The sequence below is a fragment of the Peromyscus californicus genome, unplaced genomic scaffold, assembly GCF_007827085.1.
Source record: "Peromyscus californicus insignis strain IS unplaced genomic scaffold, ASM782708v3 Scaffold_3__1_contigs__length_106647218, whole genome shotgun sequence".
Lineage (NCBI taxonomy): Eukaryota > Metazoa > Chordata > Mammalia > Rodentia > Cricetidae > Peromyscus > Peromyscus californicus.
This window is the reverse complement of record NW_026294551.1, coordinates 102123158-102143560: the sequence shown is the minus strand read 5'-3', so window position 1 is coordinate 102143560 and position 20403 is coordinate 102123158. Positions and strand designations below refer to the sequence as shown.

The following is a 20403-nucleotide window of genomic DNA, read 5'->3' as shown; positions in this document are numbered from 1 at the left end:
TGGCTTGGGGGAAGGAAATTATTTTCCAGCTGCTTAGCCAAGAGCTGCTAGTGCTGAGCTGAATGACTGGGACTCTGGTTCAAGCTCAGTTCCCATCTCAGCTCCTAGAACCACAGGGAAGATTTGCTGAAAGAGTTGGAGCTGCTACACCGAGGCCCACCGGGAGGTGGCAGTGTAAGCGCTGACTGGAATGGTGATGGACCTCTCAGAAGCCAGCACTGCAGGACTCTCCTGCTGCAGGTAGATGAGTAAGGGACAGAGTGCTCACTAGGGACAGACTGAGGTATGACATATGATCCAAGGACACAATTCTTATTTTCCAGATGAGGAAATAGAAGCTTGGAACAAGTAAGCAACTTGCCCCAGGGCTCTGGTGATGTTCAGCTTTATCTAGGTAGTGCACCACCTGGTGACACAGACCTTGCAGCCAGCAAGAGGGGACCATCTTCCAGCCCTCCCTCTCCCCAGCCCCCTCAGCGGGGCACCCCACTCACCTCAGCCTTAGGAGGGATTTGGCCAGGGCCGGCAGGGCTTCTGCAAGCTTGCAGGCACCCACATCGGTGATGCTGTTTTGGGACAGGCTACAGGGACACAGGGAGGAAACAGTTCAGGAGTGGAAGGATCTCCCTTTCCCACTGGCCTCCATCATGAGGCTAGGAATGTACTGCCTCACAGATGGCCTGTAGCCACAGACCTGTGACAGCCAGCTTCAGGGAGGGTCATGGGTCATGTGGATGAACCCACGAGAACCACTTACAAATATGAAGGTTTTGTTACAGAGAGGGTGGGTGGCAGACTGAGAGGTAGATGGCAGAGAAAGACCGCTCCCCTCCTCCATCTGCTCTCTGATTTGATAGTGATACTTTCCCTTGGACTGTTTTCCAGCACTCTAACTGTACACAGTAGGTGCTCAATAAATGTGTACATGTCCAGGAATAGACAGGTGAGAGGGAGAGAAATCTATCTTGTGGTATACCTAGACCATTGTAAATTATGGAGACACCTACATTGTATATCATTGAAATTGCCACAGGAATTCTTGGGGCATTTCAGCCTTCTTGGTTTATAACATGGAGTGTTGACAGATTTTTTTAAAAAATGTTCTGTTTATTTTGTTGTGGGAATTGAACCCAGGACCTTATGCATGCTAGATAAGTGCTCTACCATTGCTATGTTGCCAGTGCTTTTAAATTTTAAAAAACGTATTATTGTTGTTGTATGTGTGTGGAGGGGTGTGCTGCCATTGTGCATGTGTGGCCGAGGACGACGCTGTGCAGTTGTGAATTAGAACTCCTGGAGAGAAGCTGTGTTTGCAGAGCTGGAATAGACCTGCAGTGATGGGGAGGGGTGGAAAGCCCCGGGAACAGCCACCCCCTGCCCACCTCTGCAACAGAGCAAACCTCCTGTGGCCAATAGATAAAAACCTCTTGGACTCTATTAACTTAGCTGACTACTAGCTTCCACCAACCCAAAAGGAAGATTGCCATCGGACAGCATCTCGGGCCTACAGAAAAGCTTCCCCCATCCTAATGTACCTACTAATGTGTGTCTTGTTTATTTGTTTTGTTTTGTGTTTTGAGACAGGATTTTTCTGTGTAGCCCTGGCTCGCCTGGAACTCGATCTGCAGACTAGGCTGTCCTCAAACTCAGAGATTTGCCTGTCTCTGCCTCCGGAGTGTTAGGATTAAAGGTTTGAGCACGAGCACACGTGTGCATACACACACACACACACACACCACCACCACCACCAACAACAACAACAACAACAACCTACTTTAAACTTGCCTTGATTTATGACTTTCTTTGTTCTGTAAAACTGTAAAGCTTCATGAAGCTGCTTCCATGTTGAAACATGGAATTTGTGGTAATCTAAATCTGAGCTCCTGAGCATTGGTCACTCAAAATGCCTCCCAAATAAACTCTTAACTGCTTTTAGGTCGAGAGCAATGATTTTGCATTGACACACTTTTACGAGTTCTGGAGACCACACTCAGGTCTCCAGGTGTAAAACTTAGAGGTCCTTCTATGTCCTCTTATTGGCCCCTTTGAAGTTTTTATTCTGAGACAAGGTCTCATTATGTAGCCCAGGCTGGCCTGGAACTCAAGAGCCTCCTGCTGCAGTCCCTCCTGGGATCACCAAGGTCCTCAGGTTTCATTACAGTGCAGGTTCAGCGGGAAACCATGTCCACCCCCCCACCTTACCCCATACCCACTCCCCTTTAACTTCCCAAAGCCCAGAACGGTTTAAAAAACTGTCGCCAGATAAGGTTTTACTGCTCATCCCTAATCTGTCTCTTCCCTTCCAGCACCCCAGTGTGGTTTCACTCATTAAACCTTTATTACAGTGTTTCGTTTTAATCAGTATTTCTCTTTCTGTTTTCCAGTGTGTGTGAAGGTCAGAGGAGCTGTTCTCTCCCTCTGCCATGTGGCTCCTGGGGCTGGAACTCAAATTGTCAAGCGTGGCAGCAGCCACCTTCTCTGGCTAAGCCACCTGCCAGCTTTCCCCCACTTTTTTTTAGATTGGTTCTGGTTCTCTAGGCTGGCCTTAACTCATGGTTATCCTACTGTCTCAGGCTCTCCGTTGCTACGATGGATTACTGCATTGTAAGTATGACTTATTTATTTGCTTGCTTCTGGTTTATTGTATGTGAAGATGCCTGAGGTCCGAGAGCAGGATCTTCAGGGTCTCCACTGTTGCCTGTGATAGCAAGGGTTCTTTAAGTCTTTTCATTAATCCAATAAATGAGGTCTGGAGAAACAGCTCAGTAAAGTGCATGTCTCACAAGCATGAAGACATGCGTTTGATCCCCAGAACCCACATGGAAATCTAGGCATGGTGGTGCATGCCTGTAATCCCAGCACAGGTGAGGTGGAGACATGTGGAACTGAGGCTCCCTGGCTGGCTAATCTGGCATAACTGGTGAGTTCCAAGCCGGAGAGAGACGCTGTCTTAAAAGAGGTGGGCGGTGTTGCTGAGGTGGTCCCTGGAGGAAGAAGACTGAATGGATAAATAGTGGCAGGAGAGGAGAGTGCGTGATGACCCAGAACAGAACGAGTGAACGGCGCCGCGGAGGGCAGATGTAGGACAGAATACTGAAGCCGTGGGGAGGCGGGTCCACTGTACTTACTTGAGCGTCTCCAGGGCCTTGAGCTGAGGAAAGGTGGCTGAGAGCTTCGATACACCTTCGTCCCCGATCTTGTTCTCACTAAGTGAGTCCAAGCTGCAGGTGGGGTCAGATGGTGGTCACTGGCCCTCCTTGTCCCCTCCTCTCTAGTGACACCACACCAGCTTAACTCTGAGTGTGTGGGAGCTGGCCTGTACCACCTGGGGGCGCCCTTCAGCAGGCCAGGGGCCATGGCTAGCACCATGGACTAGAACCTCAGCTTGGCTTTGTAGGGGCCCCCTGAGCTGGTCAGCTACCCCAACCTCTAGGGACCTCAACTGTTGAGCAGCTTCCTGCTCCCACCTGTCTGCCCTCTAGGGTCGCTAAGAGCAGTGAAGTGGACTGTGTGGGGAAAAGAATTCCAAAGCTTGCAAAACAACTCCAAACTTTTTTTTTTAAATCTGGTGATTCCCATCCTCTGTCCCTTCCCTGTACTAGGGGTCACAAGTCCTCACAATGAGGTCATCTGGCCCACACACAGTTCCCCTGCTGAGAAAGCAGTGGGGGACAGAGGGGAAAAGAGACAAGGAGAAAGACCCCCCAACACGCCCTAGAGACCAAGTCTGGGCTTCTTAGAGCACAGGGTAAGGGGGGCCAGGACTTGTCAGAGCACGGGGTGGGGGAGTTGGGGGGGCAGGACTCGTGAGAGTGCAGGGTAGGGGGCAGGACTTGTGAGAGGGCAGGGTAGGGGGCAGGACTTGTGAGAGCGCAGGGTGAGGAGGGCAGGACTTGTGAGAGCGCAGGGTGAGGGGGCCAGGACTCATGAGAGCGCAGGGTGAGGGGGACCAGGGTCTGAAACTCACTCCAGGTGCTGCAGGGATGAGAACGCCGGAAGGATCTTTGCCAGTGTGGGGAAAGCCTGGGGACCCAAGACCGGACCCAACCTAGGAAGCAATGGCAGAGGTCAGACACTGGACCAGCCACAGTGGAGTGCAGGCCGGAAGCAGGCCGGAAGGACAGTCTGAGGCCACTTCCCTGCCTCCCTAGCTTCTTATCCCTCCTGCTGGGCTCCCAGTGCTCCTGCTGAGGACCACTGGGAGGCCTGCTGGGACTCCTCAACTTCACTTCTTGTTCCTGCTGATGTCCACACACACTCACTCACCCTTGCCCTGTGCCTTCTCCCCAGTGCCAGCCAAGGTCTGTTCCCAGTGCCACACCAGGTTGCCTGTCTTTGCATTTTATTTTTTATACTTTTTTTGTGTTTTTGAGACAAGATTTCTCTGTGTGGCCCTGATTGTCTTGGAACTCTTTCTGTAGACCAGGCTGGCCTTGAACTCAGAGATCTGCCTGCTTCTGCCTCCTGAGTGTTGGGATTAAAGGCATGTGCTACCACTGCCCAGCTTGTTTTTGCATTTTTAAATATCTGCCACCCATCCACCCACCTCCGTGTGTATGTTTTCCTATGCATAGGTGTGGAGGTCAGAGGTCAGGGTTAGGGATCTTCTTCAATTTCTTTCTACCTTCCCCACGCCCCCCAGACAGGGTTTCACCAAACCTACAACTCACTGATTCAGTACACTGGGGAGTTCTTCTCTCCCCTGGTGCTAGGATCCATGCTGCCACACCAGGCTTTCCTGTTTGTTCTGGGGACCCAAACTCTGTAAGGCAAGCACCTTATCACTGAGCTCTCTCTCTCTCTCTCTCTTTCTCTCCCAGGCTGGCCATCCTCCTGCCTCAGCTCCCTGAGTACTAAGCTGACAGGCACACTGCCACTTAAGATTTGTTTGTCTAAAGGAACATACTTAGTGAAAAATCAAAAGATTACTGTACATAGTAACTTAAATTCTGGAATGTCCTCCATGTCTAGGACCCAAACTCTGGGACCTCAAGCTTTAGGGAAAGGCTACAGATGAGAGCTGGGCTCAACCTTGTGCTGGGGGCCCCTGTGATCCCTTCACCTTTGGATCTTGGGTCCTTCATACTTAGCCCTGATCACAGGAGGTTGTTGGAAAGAGAACGGCCATCATCACTTCATTCTTCATCCCCCAGTCTCACTGCTTGTCTGCCAGGTACCAGACCAGGGCAAGAAAGCCCTGAGCAACCATAAGGTTCCCCTTGCACAGAGCTGGCATTGAGGGCACACAGATTATCAAAGAACTTAGTTCATGGTCTGGACTGAGAGATACGAAGTGCTGCAGACACACTCCCTGGGTGGAAGTTCAGAAAGTGCCTCAGAACCCTGGAATACACAGTCAGTGGGGCAACGTGTGTCTGCAACCTGAACTTCATCTCTGAGCCTGGCATGACAGAGAGAACCAACTCTTGCAAAGTGTCCTCTGACCGCCACAGCACACCATGGCATGCGTGCACACACACATATCTAAATAAGTAAGCAAACAAACAATGTAATTTTTAAAAAAGAAGATGGGCAGAGGGAAGCGAGGGCCTGGGTGGATCTGCTGTGTAAGGAAGGAGCATTCAGGGCAGAGGTGCAGCCATGACAAAGGCCTGAGGCTGGAGCTCATCTCCTGTCAGGAGATTGAAAGCCAGAAGGAACACAGGGTAGGAAGGGACTGAGGAAGAGGGTGGAGAGGAGATAAGGGAAAAGGGGTGATGAAGCTGGGCCTGTTTATTTGTTGGTTTGTTGGTTTGTTTTGACAAGCTCTCTAGCCTAGGCCTCCAACTTGCTGTGTAAGATGACCTTGAACTCCTGGTTCTCCTGCCTCTGCCCTCAGATGCTGGGACAGCAGGTGAGTGCCACCATGCCGGTAGGTCATGCTGGGGATTGAACCAGGGCTTCATGCATACTAAGAAGCCTGCTGCCAACTGAGCCACATATATCCACCCCCACCTCACATACAGGTGGGGGTTTTCAAGTGGACTGATCAGACAGAGACCTGAAGGGTGAGGAACATGGAGGTGGCTGCACTAGACACCCAAAATAGTCCTTTGTTTCCTTCCTTTCTTCCTCAGAACCATCTTGGGGCTTCCAGCCTGTAGGTGGCTGTTTGTCTGGCTCTAGCCTGTTCCACTCTACGGCCTCCGGTACCCAGAGCGCAGTTCCGACCTCCAGGGAGGGGCTTTTTAAGCTGAAAATAATTCAAAGCCAGAAAGCACCCTGTGGCTGTCTTCAGACATTTCCTCTTTTCAGCAATATTTTTACCTCTGTACAAATTTGGCGTCTTATGTCCTGTTGAAAACAAGAGGGACTTGGTTATCTGTGGGGGTACAGGGGAGCTGGCAGTGAGTGGGTGACCAGCTGGGACTGCAGGCAAATCACTAACATCACCTAGCCTCAGTTTCCAAATCTGTCCACTGACGATCTTCCTGGGCAACTCTTCCCACGAAGGGGACTTTATGTAAGAGGCACCACGGATCTTGTGGGTGGCTCTCTTTGAGACAAGGTTTTCCTATGTAGTCCTGAGTGGCCTTGGACTTGTTATCTTCAGACTTTTAGCTTCCCAAGTGCTGGTGTTACAGGTGTGTGCAATCAGACCTGGCTGGAAGGAGCTCATCTCTGACAGGGCCAAACACTGACAGAGCTTGTTTGTTGGCTAGGCAGGCTAACCTGGTGCTTATAACTGTGAGGAAACCACATCATCTCTCAGGTCTCACTATGCCCATTTGTAAACGAGAGATGACATCAGTAGCCTTTTCCCATTGTCTTAGATAATGGAGTGGAAATGCTTTGCAGTTGAAAAGCCATGTTCAAGCCGGGTGGTGGAACATCCTGCAATCCTGGGTACTTGGCAGGGTTGAGGCAAGGGGAGCAAAAGTTCAAGGCTAGACTGGGCTGAATGTTAAAACCCCTTTTCAGAATAGGAAACACATGGACTGGGAATGTAGCTTAATTAGTAGAGTGCTTGCTTAGCACGCACAAAGCCCTGGGTTCTATTCCTTGTGCTGCATAAGCTTGTGTGGTGGAGCATGCCTATAACCCCAGCATTTGGGAGGTAGAGGCAGGAGGTTAGAAGTTCAGGGTTATACAGCTTGGCTTGGCTATATAGCAAGTTTGAAGTCAGCCTGGAATACACGAAACTCTCTCTAACAAATAAATAAATAAACAAACAAACAAGCAAATAAATGGGTTGGAGATTTAGCTCAGTGGTAGAGTGCTTGCCTAGTATGTACAAAGGCCCCAGGCTCAATCCCCAGCATTGCAGGGAAGAGCTGTCCAGGCAGCCAGACCTAAATATAACTCCTGGGGCTCTTCAGAGCCTATGTTCTGGCCCTGTCATAACCCAGACACCCTAGATTCCCATCATCTGTTCCTCCTACCCCTGGTGGCTGCTCAGGGAGGCGGCTCCAAGGCCTGGCTGCACAGCTGGGGGACCAACTGCCCCATTTGCTGAGAGGAAGTGGTTCCTAAGCATCCAAGACTCTCAGTGCCCAACCAGACCAGACCTGGGCAAAATGGACCCTAGTTCACTGGAGTTACACACCCACAGTTCTCAAGAAGGATCCTTCTAACTGAGGGAAGACCCAGAGAAGCAAGTATGAGGCAGAGCTGGGGTCTGAGCATGCACATGACTGGGAACTCTAGTAAGCCTACTCAACACTCAGGTTTTGCTCATTCCCTACAGGTGGTAAGGACACCTGAGTTCAGAGGGCAGCTGGCCAGGCTATGCATTCTCATGGGGGAGTCCATGTGGCCAGGAGAGTGATCAGCCCAGGCACAGAGGCAGGGTGCAATTCCTAGCTCAGCAGGGAAAGGACCCAAACTGAGGCCCTGGGGACACCCACCCTCTGTGTGAGGTCTTGGTCTGGGGCACACTGGGCTCTTGACTCCATATTGTATTCCTTTAAGACTTCCTCTCTAGCCCCTGTGAGCTCATTCCCAATTTCTCAAGCTTCTGTGATGATGTTACCTCCTCCAGAAAGTCCCCCAGCCTAACTTGTATGGGAACTTGCTGGCACATGCTTATCATGGATGGCAGTCTCTGCTCCTCAAAGAGCTTTTGACAAGTGAATAAGCATGAGCTCCATGTGTGTGCATGCACATGTATGCATGTGTGTGAGTGTATATGTTCAAATGCATGTGTGTCTGAGTGTACATGTGAGTGTGTATATGTGTGGATGTTATGTGTATGAGGCATGTGTATGTGTACAAATGTACGTGAGTGTGTTATATGTATGTGAGTACATGTGTGAGTGTGTGTAAGGCATGTATGTGCAAGTGTATATGTGAGTACATGTGCATGTGAGTGTGTGAGCATGTGAGTGCGTGCATTGTGTGTGTGTGTGTGGGGGGTGCATGTGTGTTGTCCTGCAAATGAGCCAGTTCTCTGCTGTTCTGAGCGTCTCCTGCACTCACCCAGACAGGCCACAACTCAGCAGGTGGAAGGCTGGTTTCTCAGTGGTAAGAGAGGGCAGGAATCATCCAGGCTCTCCCCTCCCTCGCACCATGCCTCTGGCCCAAGATCAGCTAAGATGGCAGAAACAACCTTGGGTCACTGAGACAATCACCCACCCTTCACTTACGCAAACTCTAGCTTCTTAAGGTCCCGGATGGCAGGAAGATCTGGAGCTGCATCCTCCGAGGGGTTTCTCAGCCTACAGAGACAGGGCTTCGGTCAGTACGTGTAGCCCTGCCGGTATGCCCCAGTGCCCACATCCTGCACCCGGCACTGCTTTCCTTTGAGCTGTTGTTGACCCTTCACTGACAAGAACAGCTTTTGGGGGCCTGTAACTCCAGCTCCAAAGGGGGGTTTGATGTGTGAGTGTGTGTGTAAGGCCTCATAGGCACTGCACTCAGACACACATGTATACACATAGTTAAAAATAAAATGCTTTAAAAAGAACAACCTTAGGACCAGGCAGAGTGGCACGAGCCCATTTTACCAGCTATTTGAGAGGATCATAAATTGGAGGCCAGCTTCGACCACACATCCAATTCAAGGCCAGCCTGAACAACCTAGTAAAACCCTGTCTCTAAATAAAAACTAAAAGTGGGGATGGAGCTCAGTTGTAGAGTACTTGCATAGCATGTGTAAGGTCCAGAGAGAGAGAGAGAGAGAGAGAGAGAGAGAGAGAGAGAGAGAGAGACTGACTCAGCAAAACCTCTTCTTTGTCCCCTGTACCTTGGCTCTGTTATGGCTGAAATGGGTCTGGGCTGCCTGAGGGGCTGCGAGGGTCCCTTCAATTAGCAGACACTGAAGGGACCCTGTTACCCCCGGCAGCCGATGTCTCCGTGGCTTTAGCACAGGTTGTCAGGCTTAGGATGGGACGAAGGGCAAATTCAGGGTCCCTGCCCGGGTGGGGCTTCAGCAGAGGGCGTGGGTGGCCTTACCAAGAGTGGGGGCACGGACAGCTCTGTGGACAGAACATACATTGACAGACACAGCCCACCTGCATAGCCTCGAACCACCTCCGACCCCTTCACCTGTGGGTCTGCACGAGGCTGTCCAGGTCTTCCACGTCCTTTGGAGACTTGGCCTTGAATGGCTCAATGGTGAACTTCTCCTCTGCCACCTGGAGTAGCTGGGGCTCTCCCCGCTGCCGAAGGGACTCCCATAGCACCATTGTGTCACTCAAGGGGGCCCTGTGGAGGGAGGGCCTCAGACCCAGGCACAGTGGCCAGGCTAGATCGCAATGAGGTGTGGCTCCACAAAGGGACCTCCCACCTCCTCAGAGCCTTTCCTTTCTTAGCTTGATTTCCACCTTCATGACCTCATCAGCCTTACTGAAAAGGCACACTTTTTCTCTTGCTGCCAGGAAGCTCAGCACTAAATTCTGGCCACACCTGTGGCCAGAAGTCTTCCGGAGATACCCTGAAGTGCTCAAGCAAACTTCAAAATGAGCTTGAACGGGTCAAATGAAAGAATTTAGAGCCCATCCTGAGGTCCAGGGTGTCCTTGCAGGGCTGTAAGCACCACCTGAGCACACCCACACTGGGGCCTGAGCACACCCACACTCTGGGAAGGTTGCTCTGCTGCCTGAATACAAAGAGCAGTGAGAAGGCAGAGACTGGAGGCCGAGGAGCAGAGGGAGGCCGCGTCTTTGGGCATGAGGAGATGGTGGCACACAGTGGTACCTGAAGGACAAAAACAGCCTGAACTCAGGCTAGGCTGAGAGTCTAGATGTGCTCCAGTGACTGGCACACGGTGGGCACTCAAATGTTGGTTGGAAGAACGACACCCTCCCCCCACGGGCTGCGTGGCTGGTGGCAACAGTTACCTTTCTCTGACCCTCAGCAGCATCATCTTAACACTGGAGGGGACTGTCCCACCTGACACTGTGTTCGTGGAATAGGGGTCCCCAGAGCTACAGTCCGTGCCTGCCCCGTGTCCTGCCCACACCTGAAACTGGTGACACAGCTGAGTCCCACGAGGTTCCCCAGTCCAGAGGGTTCGATGCCGGTCTGACGGAGGTCCAGGGAGAAGTCCTGGCTGGCCGTCTCTAGGGCCCTGCCCAGCACATGCACATCTGGGGGCGTGAGCCGGGTGCCCAGGAAGGAGAGGTGCCCAGGGAGCTGGCGTGCCACATGCTCCCAAATCCCAGGGTCCTGTGTCTCATGGGCACAGTGCAGCAGCTCCAGCAGTCGCCCGGCCCGCAGAGTCCCCAGCTTCAGGCGCTTCAGGTACCGGGTAAGAACCTTCCGTTTCCTGTCCACCACTGCAGGCTCCATCAGAGCTCCCAGGCAGTGGGCTCGAGGCTGGAAAACCAATCCAGCCAGAAATCGTGGTACACCCTCCAGCCAGTTGTCATAGGGTCTCTTCTTCCTTGGGGTCAAGGCCAGGTACTGTGGCAGCTCCTTGTCTTTGATTTCATTGCACTGTGCCAGCCACACAGCACCCAGGAAGCACTGTAGCAGAAAACTGGAGAAGCCCAGCTGGGCCTCTGTGGTCCCCAGGACAGATTGCACCAAGCCTTGGGTCACTGCCCAGGTCCTCACCTCCATTGACAGTAACTGGGTCTCTTGCAAGGTGCTTTGGTGTCTGCGGCCCAGCTCCCAGGCCAGCTTGGCCAGTTCAACTAAGGCCCCTGGAGGACTGTCTCTGGCTGCGGGGCCTAGCAAGCCGACATAGAGTCCTGTAAGTGTGCAAGGCAGCTGGGTCTCTGTGCCCTGTTCCAGCAGGACCTTGGAGAGCTGGCACACAGCCCTGCATAGAGCAGGGCTGTGACTATGGGTGAGGAGAAAAGGCTGACCCTCCAGGAGGCCCAGGGCCTTGTCTTGGTCCCCTGCTGTCCCTGAGTTCTCAAAGTAGTGTCTCATGTACATCTGGGCCTGCTCAGTAGAGAAGCTGGGCACCTCAAAGATGGCATCTGCCTTGCTCAGGCTCTGAGCCAGGCGGCCCCGGGGCCGGGCTGTAAGGAGCAGGGTACAGCCGCGCAGCAGCTTCCGCTGGAAAAGCCCAGCTAGCAGCCCCCGGAAGGAGCAGGGCTCTGGGTGCAGAGGTCCACATGGTCCATGTAGGAGGCCGTCTTGGGCCTCTAGCTCCTCAAAAGCATCGAGAATGAGCAGGACACGCTCTGGTTGCCTCACAATGTGACCTAAGACCTCGTCATCCATGACCAGTGGCTGCAGGCTTGGGGGACAGAGCAGATCCTGTAGGTGGTAAGTGTCCCCCGGACGATCCAAGCAGTGACAAGGGACATAGAAGACAAAGTCATATTGTGGCAACTGGCCGTGGGCCCAGGCCTGACTCACCATCCGGGCCCAGTGGCTCTTGCCCTGGCCAGCCTTGCCCAGCACAGCGACCACCTGTGTCTCTCGTGGCCGCCGCCGGCGGTCGCCGACAGCTTGAAGCACCTCAGCCAGGCCACCGGGGGACTAGCTGGCGCTCTGTCCAGTCTGGAGTGGCTAGCTCCCTTTCCTGGCTCTTGTTGCTGCCTCTCTCCAACCTGGCCCGCACCAGCTCCATGGCTACCAGGGGACCGCTCAGGCTCTCAGGCTCCACCTGGTACTTGTCCTTCAGGGAGTTCTGGAACCGCTCCACAGACTCTACAAAAGCCAAGGGTGAGCCAGAGTGTGTTAGCAGAGTGAGGAGTTGGGGAAGGGAGGGTGGCCAGGGCCTCCCTCACCAGTTCTTATATCTACTGCTCACTGTTTCTGGTCACCAGCTCATTCATCCACCCACTCCCACTAATTTTTCTTGTTTATTCATTCCTTTCTGCTTTTTAAATTATTTATTTATGAGATAGGGACTCATATAACTAGACTGCTCTTGAACTCACTAAATAGCTGAGAATGACCTTGAACTTCTGATCTTCCTGCTTCCACCTCCTGAACACTGTGGTCCTGGGGTTGAACCCAGAGCTTGACTCATGCTAACTGAGCAAACAACCAGCTGAGCTACATTCCCAGCCCTTTGTGTAGCTTTTTGATTCAGAACCTTACTTGGTAGCCCAGAATGACCTCAAACTCAACTGTATCTGGCTACCCTGTGGGGGTGTGTGTGTGTGTGTGTGTGTGTGTGTGTGTGTGTGTGTGTGTGTGTTTGTAAGAGGGGGTGTTACTGTGGATGAAACCCAGGGTGTCAAGCTTGCTGGGCTCATGCTCTGCCACTAAACTGCTCCCCAGCCCCTTCCGTTACTCACTTGGCTAGGCCACTCATTCTATGGGGTTTGGAAGGGGAGTTCGTTATTTGTGGATTCATCATGTTAAGTGAGATGAGTCAGGCTCAGAAAGACATATATCATATGTTTCCTTTCCTGTGTGGAGCCTGGAAACACACAGACAGACAGATACATATATATATATCATATATATACATATACATATACATACATATGTATATATATATGATATATATATGTATGAAATTGTCATGATGAAATCCATCATTTTGACAATGAGTATATACTAGTTAAAATTAAAGTTTAAAAAGACTTGAGGGGAGGTTGATGAGATGACTCAGTGGGCAAATGTACTTCCTGCTAAACCTGCACACCTGAGTTCAACCCTTGGCCCCTCATGGTGGAAGGAGAGAACTGACTCCTGCAAGATGTCCTCTAACATGTGTACTATGCACAGACACATGCACACACATATACACACATATGCACACCCACACTGAACAAATAATAAATAAATACAATTTAAGGCCTTTGAAAAGACAGTGCGGCTGGTGAGGTTTTAGCTGTTGGCAGAGTGCTTGCCCTGTGAGTGTGAAGCCCTGGGTTTCAAAGCCAGGAATGTGGTAGTGCATGCCTATAGTCCCAGGGATTGGGAGGTTGAGGCAGGAAGATCAGAAGTTCAAGGTTTTCCTTAGCTGCATAGCAAGTTGGAAAGAAAGGAAGGAAGGAAGGAAGAAAGGAAGGAAGGAAGGAAGGAGGGAGGGAGGGAAGAAAGGAAGGAAGGAAGGAGGGAAGGAAGGAAGGAGGGAGGGAGGGAAGAAAGGAAGGAAGGAAGGAAGGAGGGAAGGAAGGAGGGAAGGCAGGCAGGCAGGCAAAGGCAGTGGGCATGGTGTTGCACACCTATACTCTTAGTGCTCAAGAGGTTGAGACAGTAGGGATGTGAGTTTGAGGCCAGCCTGAGTTATAGAGTCAGTTCAAGGGTGTGAGCTATATAGTAAGACTCTGTCTCAAAACAAATAACATCAACAGCAACAAAAAGAGTTGAGACTTGGGAGCCCATATGCCTGAGTTGAATCCTGGTTCCTCCATTTGTGTGGCCATGAACATCTGTATGCCCTGCCATACTTCAGGCTAGTTCATCTGTGCCCAGAGGTGATACTGGAGCCGGGAAGGCTTTGATGCAAAGCTTAGGGGTGCACTTGAAAGGAACATCCAGTGGCTTAGCTTTCTCTCACTTCTCCTGGCATCCTCCCTTCTACTGCTCCACACTTCCTTCATCCACTCACTCACTCACTCACTCTCCCCTCTTTCATCCTCTCCCTCACAAATGCACAATCAGTTCCCACAGGTGACTCCTAGGAATAGGCACTTACATCCTGTGGACTACTGCTTGAATGGCCAAGCAGATGTTGTAACAGTGGGGAAATCAACTGGGTGACGGATGAATGAATAAATAATGAGTGAATGAGTGAATGAGCTGACAAGGGACTAACTAAGCATTGCACCAATGAAGTGAAATGCTATTTTAACTTTCATATCAGGTCTCCAGGACAGAAGGGCTCAACAGTCGCTCACCTGGCCATTTTGGAAGCTTGATGGAAGACTCAGGATCCTCTTGGCATGGGGAGGGGGATGTCGTATCCTCTGAGGATGGAGAATTAAATGTCAATTAGAGTCTGGCGGGTCCCCATGGGCTCCTGTCAGTATTGGGGGCATCCAGAGAACAGAACCACATGCCTGAGCCTCCAAGGCCAGGTTACAAGAAGGCAGCTCAAGATTTTTGCAAGTTTAGAGTCAATCTAATAGGCACATACTGAGTTGCAGGCCAGCTGAGGCTATAAGGCAAGACCCTGTCTCCAAACAAAGAAAAGCAAAATTAAAAGCATGGGATGCAAGTAAAGCCCGGGCTTCCAGCTTCGGAAGGCCCAGCCATGCCGAATCTGCTTTCACACCCTAAGGATCAACAGGAGGCTTGTGGCTTGTGGCTCCGCTCGGATGGACACACATGTTCCAGCTGTCACCCAACCCTCAGTCACACTCCCTGCTTCACTAGTCCTCACACACCTTCTCTCACACACCCTCCCTCATGACCAGTCACTCATGAGCGTGCCTTGCCCATCTGCTCAGGCAGCTCTGACTGTCTGAGAAACATCCTTCCTCAAGCCCTCCGTCCTGTTCCCAAGGCCTCTTTCGGGGCCCCAGTTCTCACCCATCTCATGTGCACGGGAAGTCAGCGCAGGTTCGGGCATGCTGGGTAGGTCAGCTGCGGACGGTGCAAAGGGGCTGATGGAACCCAGCCTGTCTGGGGACTTGGGGAGGCTGGGGACAGTGGGGCTGCCTGAAGGGACTACTTGATTGACCTGGGGCATCTCACCTACACCAAAGGAAAAGAGGAGTGTAAGAACCATTAGGAACTCATCCAGGAGTGCACTGGGTCACTTCAACCAAACTATAGAGTGTGACCTGAGTTTTCCCAGGGTAGAGGCACTGCATCTGTATTAGAGGCCGACTGCCTAACCAGAACTTCTGTGGCTATGGAGAGCTGGAAGATTGCAGGTCCAGAGCCAAATTGTCTTGGGGTGTCTTTAGCACCCACCCCCATAGACATTAATTCCCGCCTCTGTGTTTGACCTAACATCCTTAAGACTTCAGGTAAAAATCCTTTTGGCAATGTACCAGGAGATGCTATTTCCACCAAATTAAAGGTTGAGAATGCCATCAGGTAGCGTCCGAGGACTCTAGCAGAGGTACCCTACTTTGCTGTAACCTGCCTGAGGTTTCTACCAAGGTATTTGGAAGATGCCCTGATTTACAACTCTCTTTGTTCTGTGACTATTAAAAGTTCATTTGCTGTTGCCATGTTGGGACGTGGTATTTGGAGCATCATGAATCTGTGTTCCTGGTCATGGTCACTCAGATCTGGCTTCAGAATAAATGATCTCTTATTGCTCTTGGGGTGAGAGCTCAGTGAGTTTGGGGAGAGAGGGAACCTCCTAATGAAGGCATCTCAGGATGAAACTGGGGTGGGAACTCTGAGTTACATCCAGTTCCCATCCGTGAAGTGAACACAGTCAGCTCACAGAGTACTCAGGACAGATGTTCCTGTCACTCCAATGGTATGGTCAGAGCTTATCTCCCTACACATTAGAAGTTGCTCCCTTGCTTCTGGGACACCATTGTCTTAAACAGAAGGAGGCTATGGACTGTAGTGGAAGCATCCTCCACCTCATCCTTGAGAGTCCAGACATGCCTTTCCAGGGCTTATTGGAAGCCTCTCAGTATGGTGGGTCAACAGGCACCATTTAACTGATCAGAAAAAAAGGCAGATTAGAGAGAGCTGTGCAAGGGTTCACCCAAGACTGTTCCCATCACACCGAGGAGGGGTAAGGAGATAGTTAACCCTGGAATCTCTTATTGTTTAGCTTAATAATGAGTGTTCCTGATGTCAGAGTTTAAGAATAAAGCTGGGGGTGTTTGTTTGTTTAAGGGCTGGAGAAGTAGCTCCATGGCAAAGAGCATGTACTACTTTTCCTGAAATCCTGAGTTTGGCTCCCAGCATCCATGTCAGGCTGTTCACAACAACCTGTAACTCCAACTCCAGAGAGATCTGTCACCTCTGGCTTCTTCAGGCATTGCAGTTGCGAATTCTCATGTGCGTGTGCACATATGCAATTAAAATAAAATCTTTTTTTTAAAGGAGGAAAGACTAAGGGGAGAGGAAATAGTGACCCACAAAGGCTGCAAGACTGATCACATATGCAGACCACCTCGACTTCTGGGGAAATGGAGACAGAGAAAGGTGTTCTGGGGAGGGAGGATTCATGAATAGGTACTATGTCACAATTCCAAGTGCCTGCAACGGGAGAGAACAGGTCAGGGGTTGGGAGGGAGGGGAGACCCTCAGTTGTGATGTTGGCTTGTACACTCACCATGGTAGATCAGAACACTGGGGAGCCCTGTGCCAGCCCCTGATATTTGCCAGAGTCCCTGTGTCAGAGTGGGAAGGAGCTGGATGTGTCCGATGGGGAGATCCAAACAGTTGAATGAGGACGTAGAGGTGGGCACTGCAGGAGACAGAGGCAGTGAGGAGGGGCCATCTACAGCACCCATCTTTGTACTTCTGTTTAGTAATGTGGGGCGAATGTTCAGCTCTCTCTCAAGGGTTTCTCACTTCTCCAGGAGGAGCAGCTGAGCCTGTCTTGCCCATGGTGGTGTCCCTAGCACCTAGCAGGGTAGCTGACAGAGACAATAAGGGGGACAGGTGAAGGAGGCTGGCAGGAAAATCCCCCCAGCATGAGCCACGCATGCTCTCCATCAGGGTGTGGGTGGGAAGGGACCTTGACGATGACCCGATAGGGGAGGGGGTTCCTGTTTCAGCACTCCCTGTCTGGTGCTAACTCCTCAACCATCTGCCAGAAGAGAGGGGGCACATCTTCTCCAGGTCCTCAACATACCAGATGTCTGAGCAGCTCCCTCCAAGTATGTATGCCTGGGTACTGGCTCTTGATTGGACAGAGCAGGTGGTAGGTAGGGCATGGTGGAGAGGCTTGCTGGCCCCATCAGGAAGCTGCCGGTCAGCATGGGTACAGCAGAGGGCTCAGCTGTGGGGAAGGGGTGAGTTAGAGGCTGGATGGGCACCAGGTGTGGGGCAGGCCTCCTAGGACAGCAAGGATCTCTCTCTTGGCAGTTAGAGAAATGCCTGTCCCCCTCTGGGCCCCAAGTAAATGGGTTGGTCAGCTGCTGATCCATGCCAACCATGCTCAGCCTTTCCCTGTGGTTGGGCTCGGGGGCCTCCCTAGGAACCCCACAGAAAGAATTTCGAACAGATTGGAGAAGACTATAACTGGGCCCATAGCTCCCATCTTCCCCAGCAAGTCACTGAGCCCTTGGGAGTACTAAGCACCTCCCTCGGCCTTCAGGCTCTGTCCAAAGGGCAGGAGCGGCATGTGCTCCCATGAGAGTGAATACAGCACTCTCTACTGAATGGGAGATGGGATGAATCCTGCCTCCCTCATCAGGTTGGGGCTCCCTAAGGACTGAGGCTACCTCTCCATCATCTTGGGGAATCTGCTAGGAGAGAGATTTGTGGGGAGATGAATCTCCCACCACAGTGCAGGCTGAGGAATCGCCATCTCAGTTTGTACCCCACTCACTCTCTCATAGCTGTGTGATCTTGGGCAGGTGACCTCACCTCTCTGAGCTACCTATTTCCTTCCCTCCTTCCCTCCCTCCCTCCCTCCCTCCCTCCCTCCCTCACTCACTCACTCACTCACTCCCTTGGTCTCTCTTTTTGGCTTTCCCTCCCTTCCATCCCTCTGTCCCCTCCTTCTTTCCTCCTTCCTCCATGATGCTAGAATTCAGTCCAGGCCTTGCTCCCAATAGGCACACACTCTACCCGTGAACTACTCCCAACCCCAATCCCCAATGTTCAGTGCCAGTTTGTGCTGCATTTAAGGAGGCTCCTTCAATTTAAGGAGGCTCCTCCAGATGGGGCTCTCTGGCTAGCTCTCACCTAGCTTCCTGTGCTTTGGGTCCATAGAGTGCTCTTCTGGGGAGCCTGCAGAGAGAACCCTGAGATTAGTGGGTTGTGATGTCCCCAACCATGGTGATTTCTTGGTTCCCAACAGGTCATGTGACTTTGCCTGAGGACTTGAGAAACTGTGCCCCACTTCCCCCTACTCCTCAAGGTGCTGGCCTATTCCAGTGCTTGAGCCCAAGTCTCAGCCTCAAGAATCTCGGCAGGTAGGTGAGAGTAGGAGAGAGGCAAAGCCACAGAACCACAGACCAGGTGAGACTAGAGCCCCAAAACCACTGGAGCCAACTGCCCTGGGCTCTGCCCAGGCTGCCCCCATAACCTGCCACAGAGCTTAACACTTCCTCTATGGATGCTACACCCTTGAGTGCACGTGTCCACTTGTAGACAACGGTGGAAAGCAGAGAATGTCTTAACAGATCAACGGCAAAAGTCATGTCCCTCAGCAAGAGGCCCATGGAGCCGACTGTGGGGCAGCCACTCGGGGATCCAGCTTGGGCCAGATGTGAAAGAGCCAGGATGCTGGAGGGCATGTGGCAAAGGGAGTCATAGGCTGCCATTTCCTGGGAAGGCACCAAAAGGAGATGGGTAGATGGGTCACAGAATCTGCCAATGGGTGGAGCAGCTCAAGGCAAATAGATCCCAATATTAACTGTGGAATTCAAGAAGAGGGGAGATATGCTCCCTCACAGAGGGACTCATACCTTAGCTCAGTGTTGAGGGAGGGAGCGAGGCGTGGAGGCGGGTAGGGTGTAGGGAAGAAAAGAAGAGAGGGAGGAAGGGAAGAGGGAGAGAAGGGGCAAGAAGAAAAGCAAGAGGAGGGGCCTGTGGGGTGGCTCAGTGGGCACAGCACTTGTGATGCAAGCCTGGAGACCCGAGTTCAAGCCCCAGAACCACGCAAAGGTGGAAAGAGAGAAGTGAGTCTGGAAAGCTGTCTGACATGGACATGCTCACTGTAGCATGTGCGTGCCCATACACAATAATAAGAAGGAAAAGAGAGAGGAGGAAGAGGAGAAGGGACGGGATGGGGGCATTCTGAGGACAGATCCTGTGTTCTCCAGCAGCAATCTAGAAATGCCCTTCCAGACATGGGAAGGGCAGAGTGAAATAGTGTGTGTGTGTGTTTGTATATATGTTTGTGTGTATATGCATATGAACATATATGTAAGTGTGTGATATGTGTGAATGTGTGGTGGGGGTGGAGCAGGTGAGTAGAATATTTCTGACAAGGCTCAGAGGGAGTGGTGGACACAAACTGCCTTCGGGGAGAGGTGCTAAGGAAGGAATGAGGCTGGAGGCCAATGTTGCCACTGTCCATTCTTAGCATGTTAGAGGTACAGCACACACCAGATTCCCATGCCCACAAGCAAATAAATATACAGGGCCTGAGGATGCAGTTTAATGTAGAGTGATTGCCTGGCATTCAGAAGGCTTGGGTTTCATCCCCACAACACACACACACACACACACACACACACACACACACACACACACACACACACACCCCAACCACACATATATACTGAAGAGGTATCTCAGAACACCATCTGGTCTCTCACAAGACCTGAGTTCAATTCCCAGAACCTATATGATGGCTCACACCCACCTGTAACTCCAGTCTCAGAGGATCTTATGCCCTCTTCTGGCCTCTGTAGGCACCAAACACACATGTGATACACAGACATGCATGCAGGTAAAACATCCATACATGGGCTGGAGAGATGGCTCAGAGGTTAAGAGCACCGACTGCTCTTCCAGAGGTCCTGAGTTCAATTCCCCGCACCCACATGGTGGCTCACAACCATCTGTAATGAGATCTGGCATCCTCTTCTATACACATAATAAATAAATAAATCTTTAAAAAAAACACCCATACACATAAAATACATATACATAAAAAGGAAGAGCTTTCTGGATGAGGTGAGCTAAAAGCTTTGAGGGACCTAATGATGGGAAGAGAGGAAGGTGCTTCAGGAAGAGGGACAATGGGACAGTCTGCATGGGCTGCAGCATGCAGGAAAGTGAGTGTAGCCAAAGTAGTGTGTCTCCATGGGGGGCCACAAGAAGAGGAAGGACGGCCCACACAGGCCTCTCAGAATGGACTCTGTGACAGCTACAGGGTCAGCAAGGCAGGGATGCCCTAATCAGCATGGCAAAGCACGGATGGCCACCAGGTGAGGACAGACTAAGGAAGCAAGAGACAGGGTAGGGGGCTCAGAGAAGTGCAAGTACCTAGCCAAGGTCACA

The 20403-nt window shown here is 51.6% G+C and overlaps 2 protein-coding genes across 3 annotated transcripts in view; one reads left to right on the top strand and one right to left on the bottom strand.

Moving 5' to 3' along the window:
- Dexi (Dexi homolog) overlaps positions 1 to 15482 on the top strand; it is a 36573-nt gene extending 21091 nt beyond the window's left edge. Inside the window, exons 4-5 of one of the 2 annotated variants that reach the window (XR_008222616.1) lie at positions 2385 to 2604; positions 14165 to 15482. The gene's annotated coding sequence lies outside the window, so the exon portion shown is untranslated. The remainder of the gene's footprint in view (positions 1 to 2384; positions 2605 to 14164) is intronic. The other variant, XM_052759463.1, reaches the window with a different exon arrangement.
- Ciita (class II major histocompatibility complex transactivator) overlaps positions 1 to 20403 on the bottom strand; it is a 50362-nt gene that overhangs the window by 4571 nt on the left and 25388 nt on the right. Inside the window, 11 exon segments of the mRNA XM_052759464.1 lie at positions 495 to 581; positions 3129 to 3221; positions 3968 to 4048; positions 8586 to 8657; positions 9487 to 9645; positions 10403 to 11877; positions 11879 to 12048; positions 14199 to 14267; positions 14833 to 14997; positions 16553 to 16687; positions 18136 to 18180. Of these exon segments, the coding sequence (XP_052615424.1) occupies positions 495 to 581; positions 3129 to 3221; positions 3968 to 4048; positions 8586 to 8657; positions 9487 to 9645; positions 10403 to 11877; positions 11879 to 12048; positions 14199 to 14267; positions 14833 to 14997; positions 16553 to 16687; positions 18136 to 18180 (2551 nt within the window).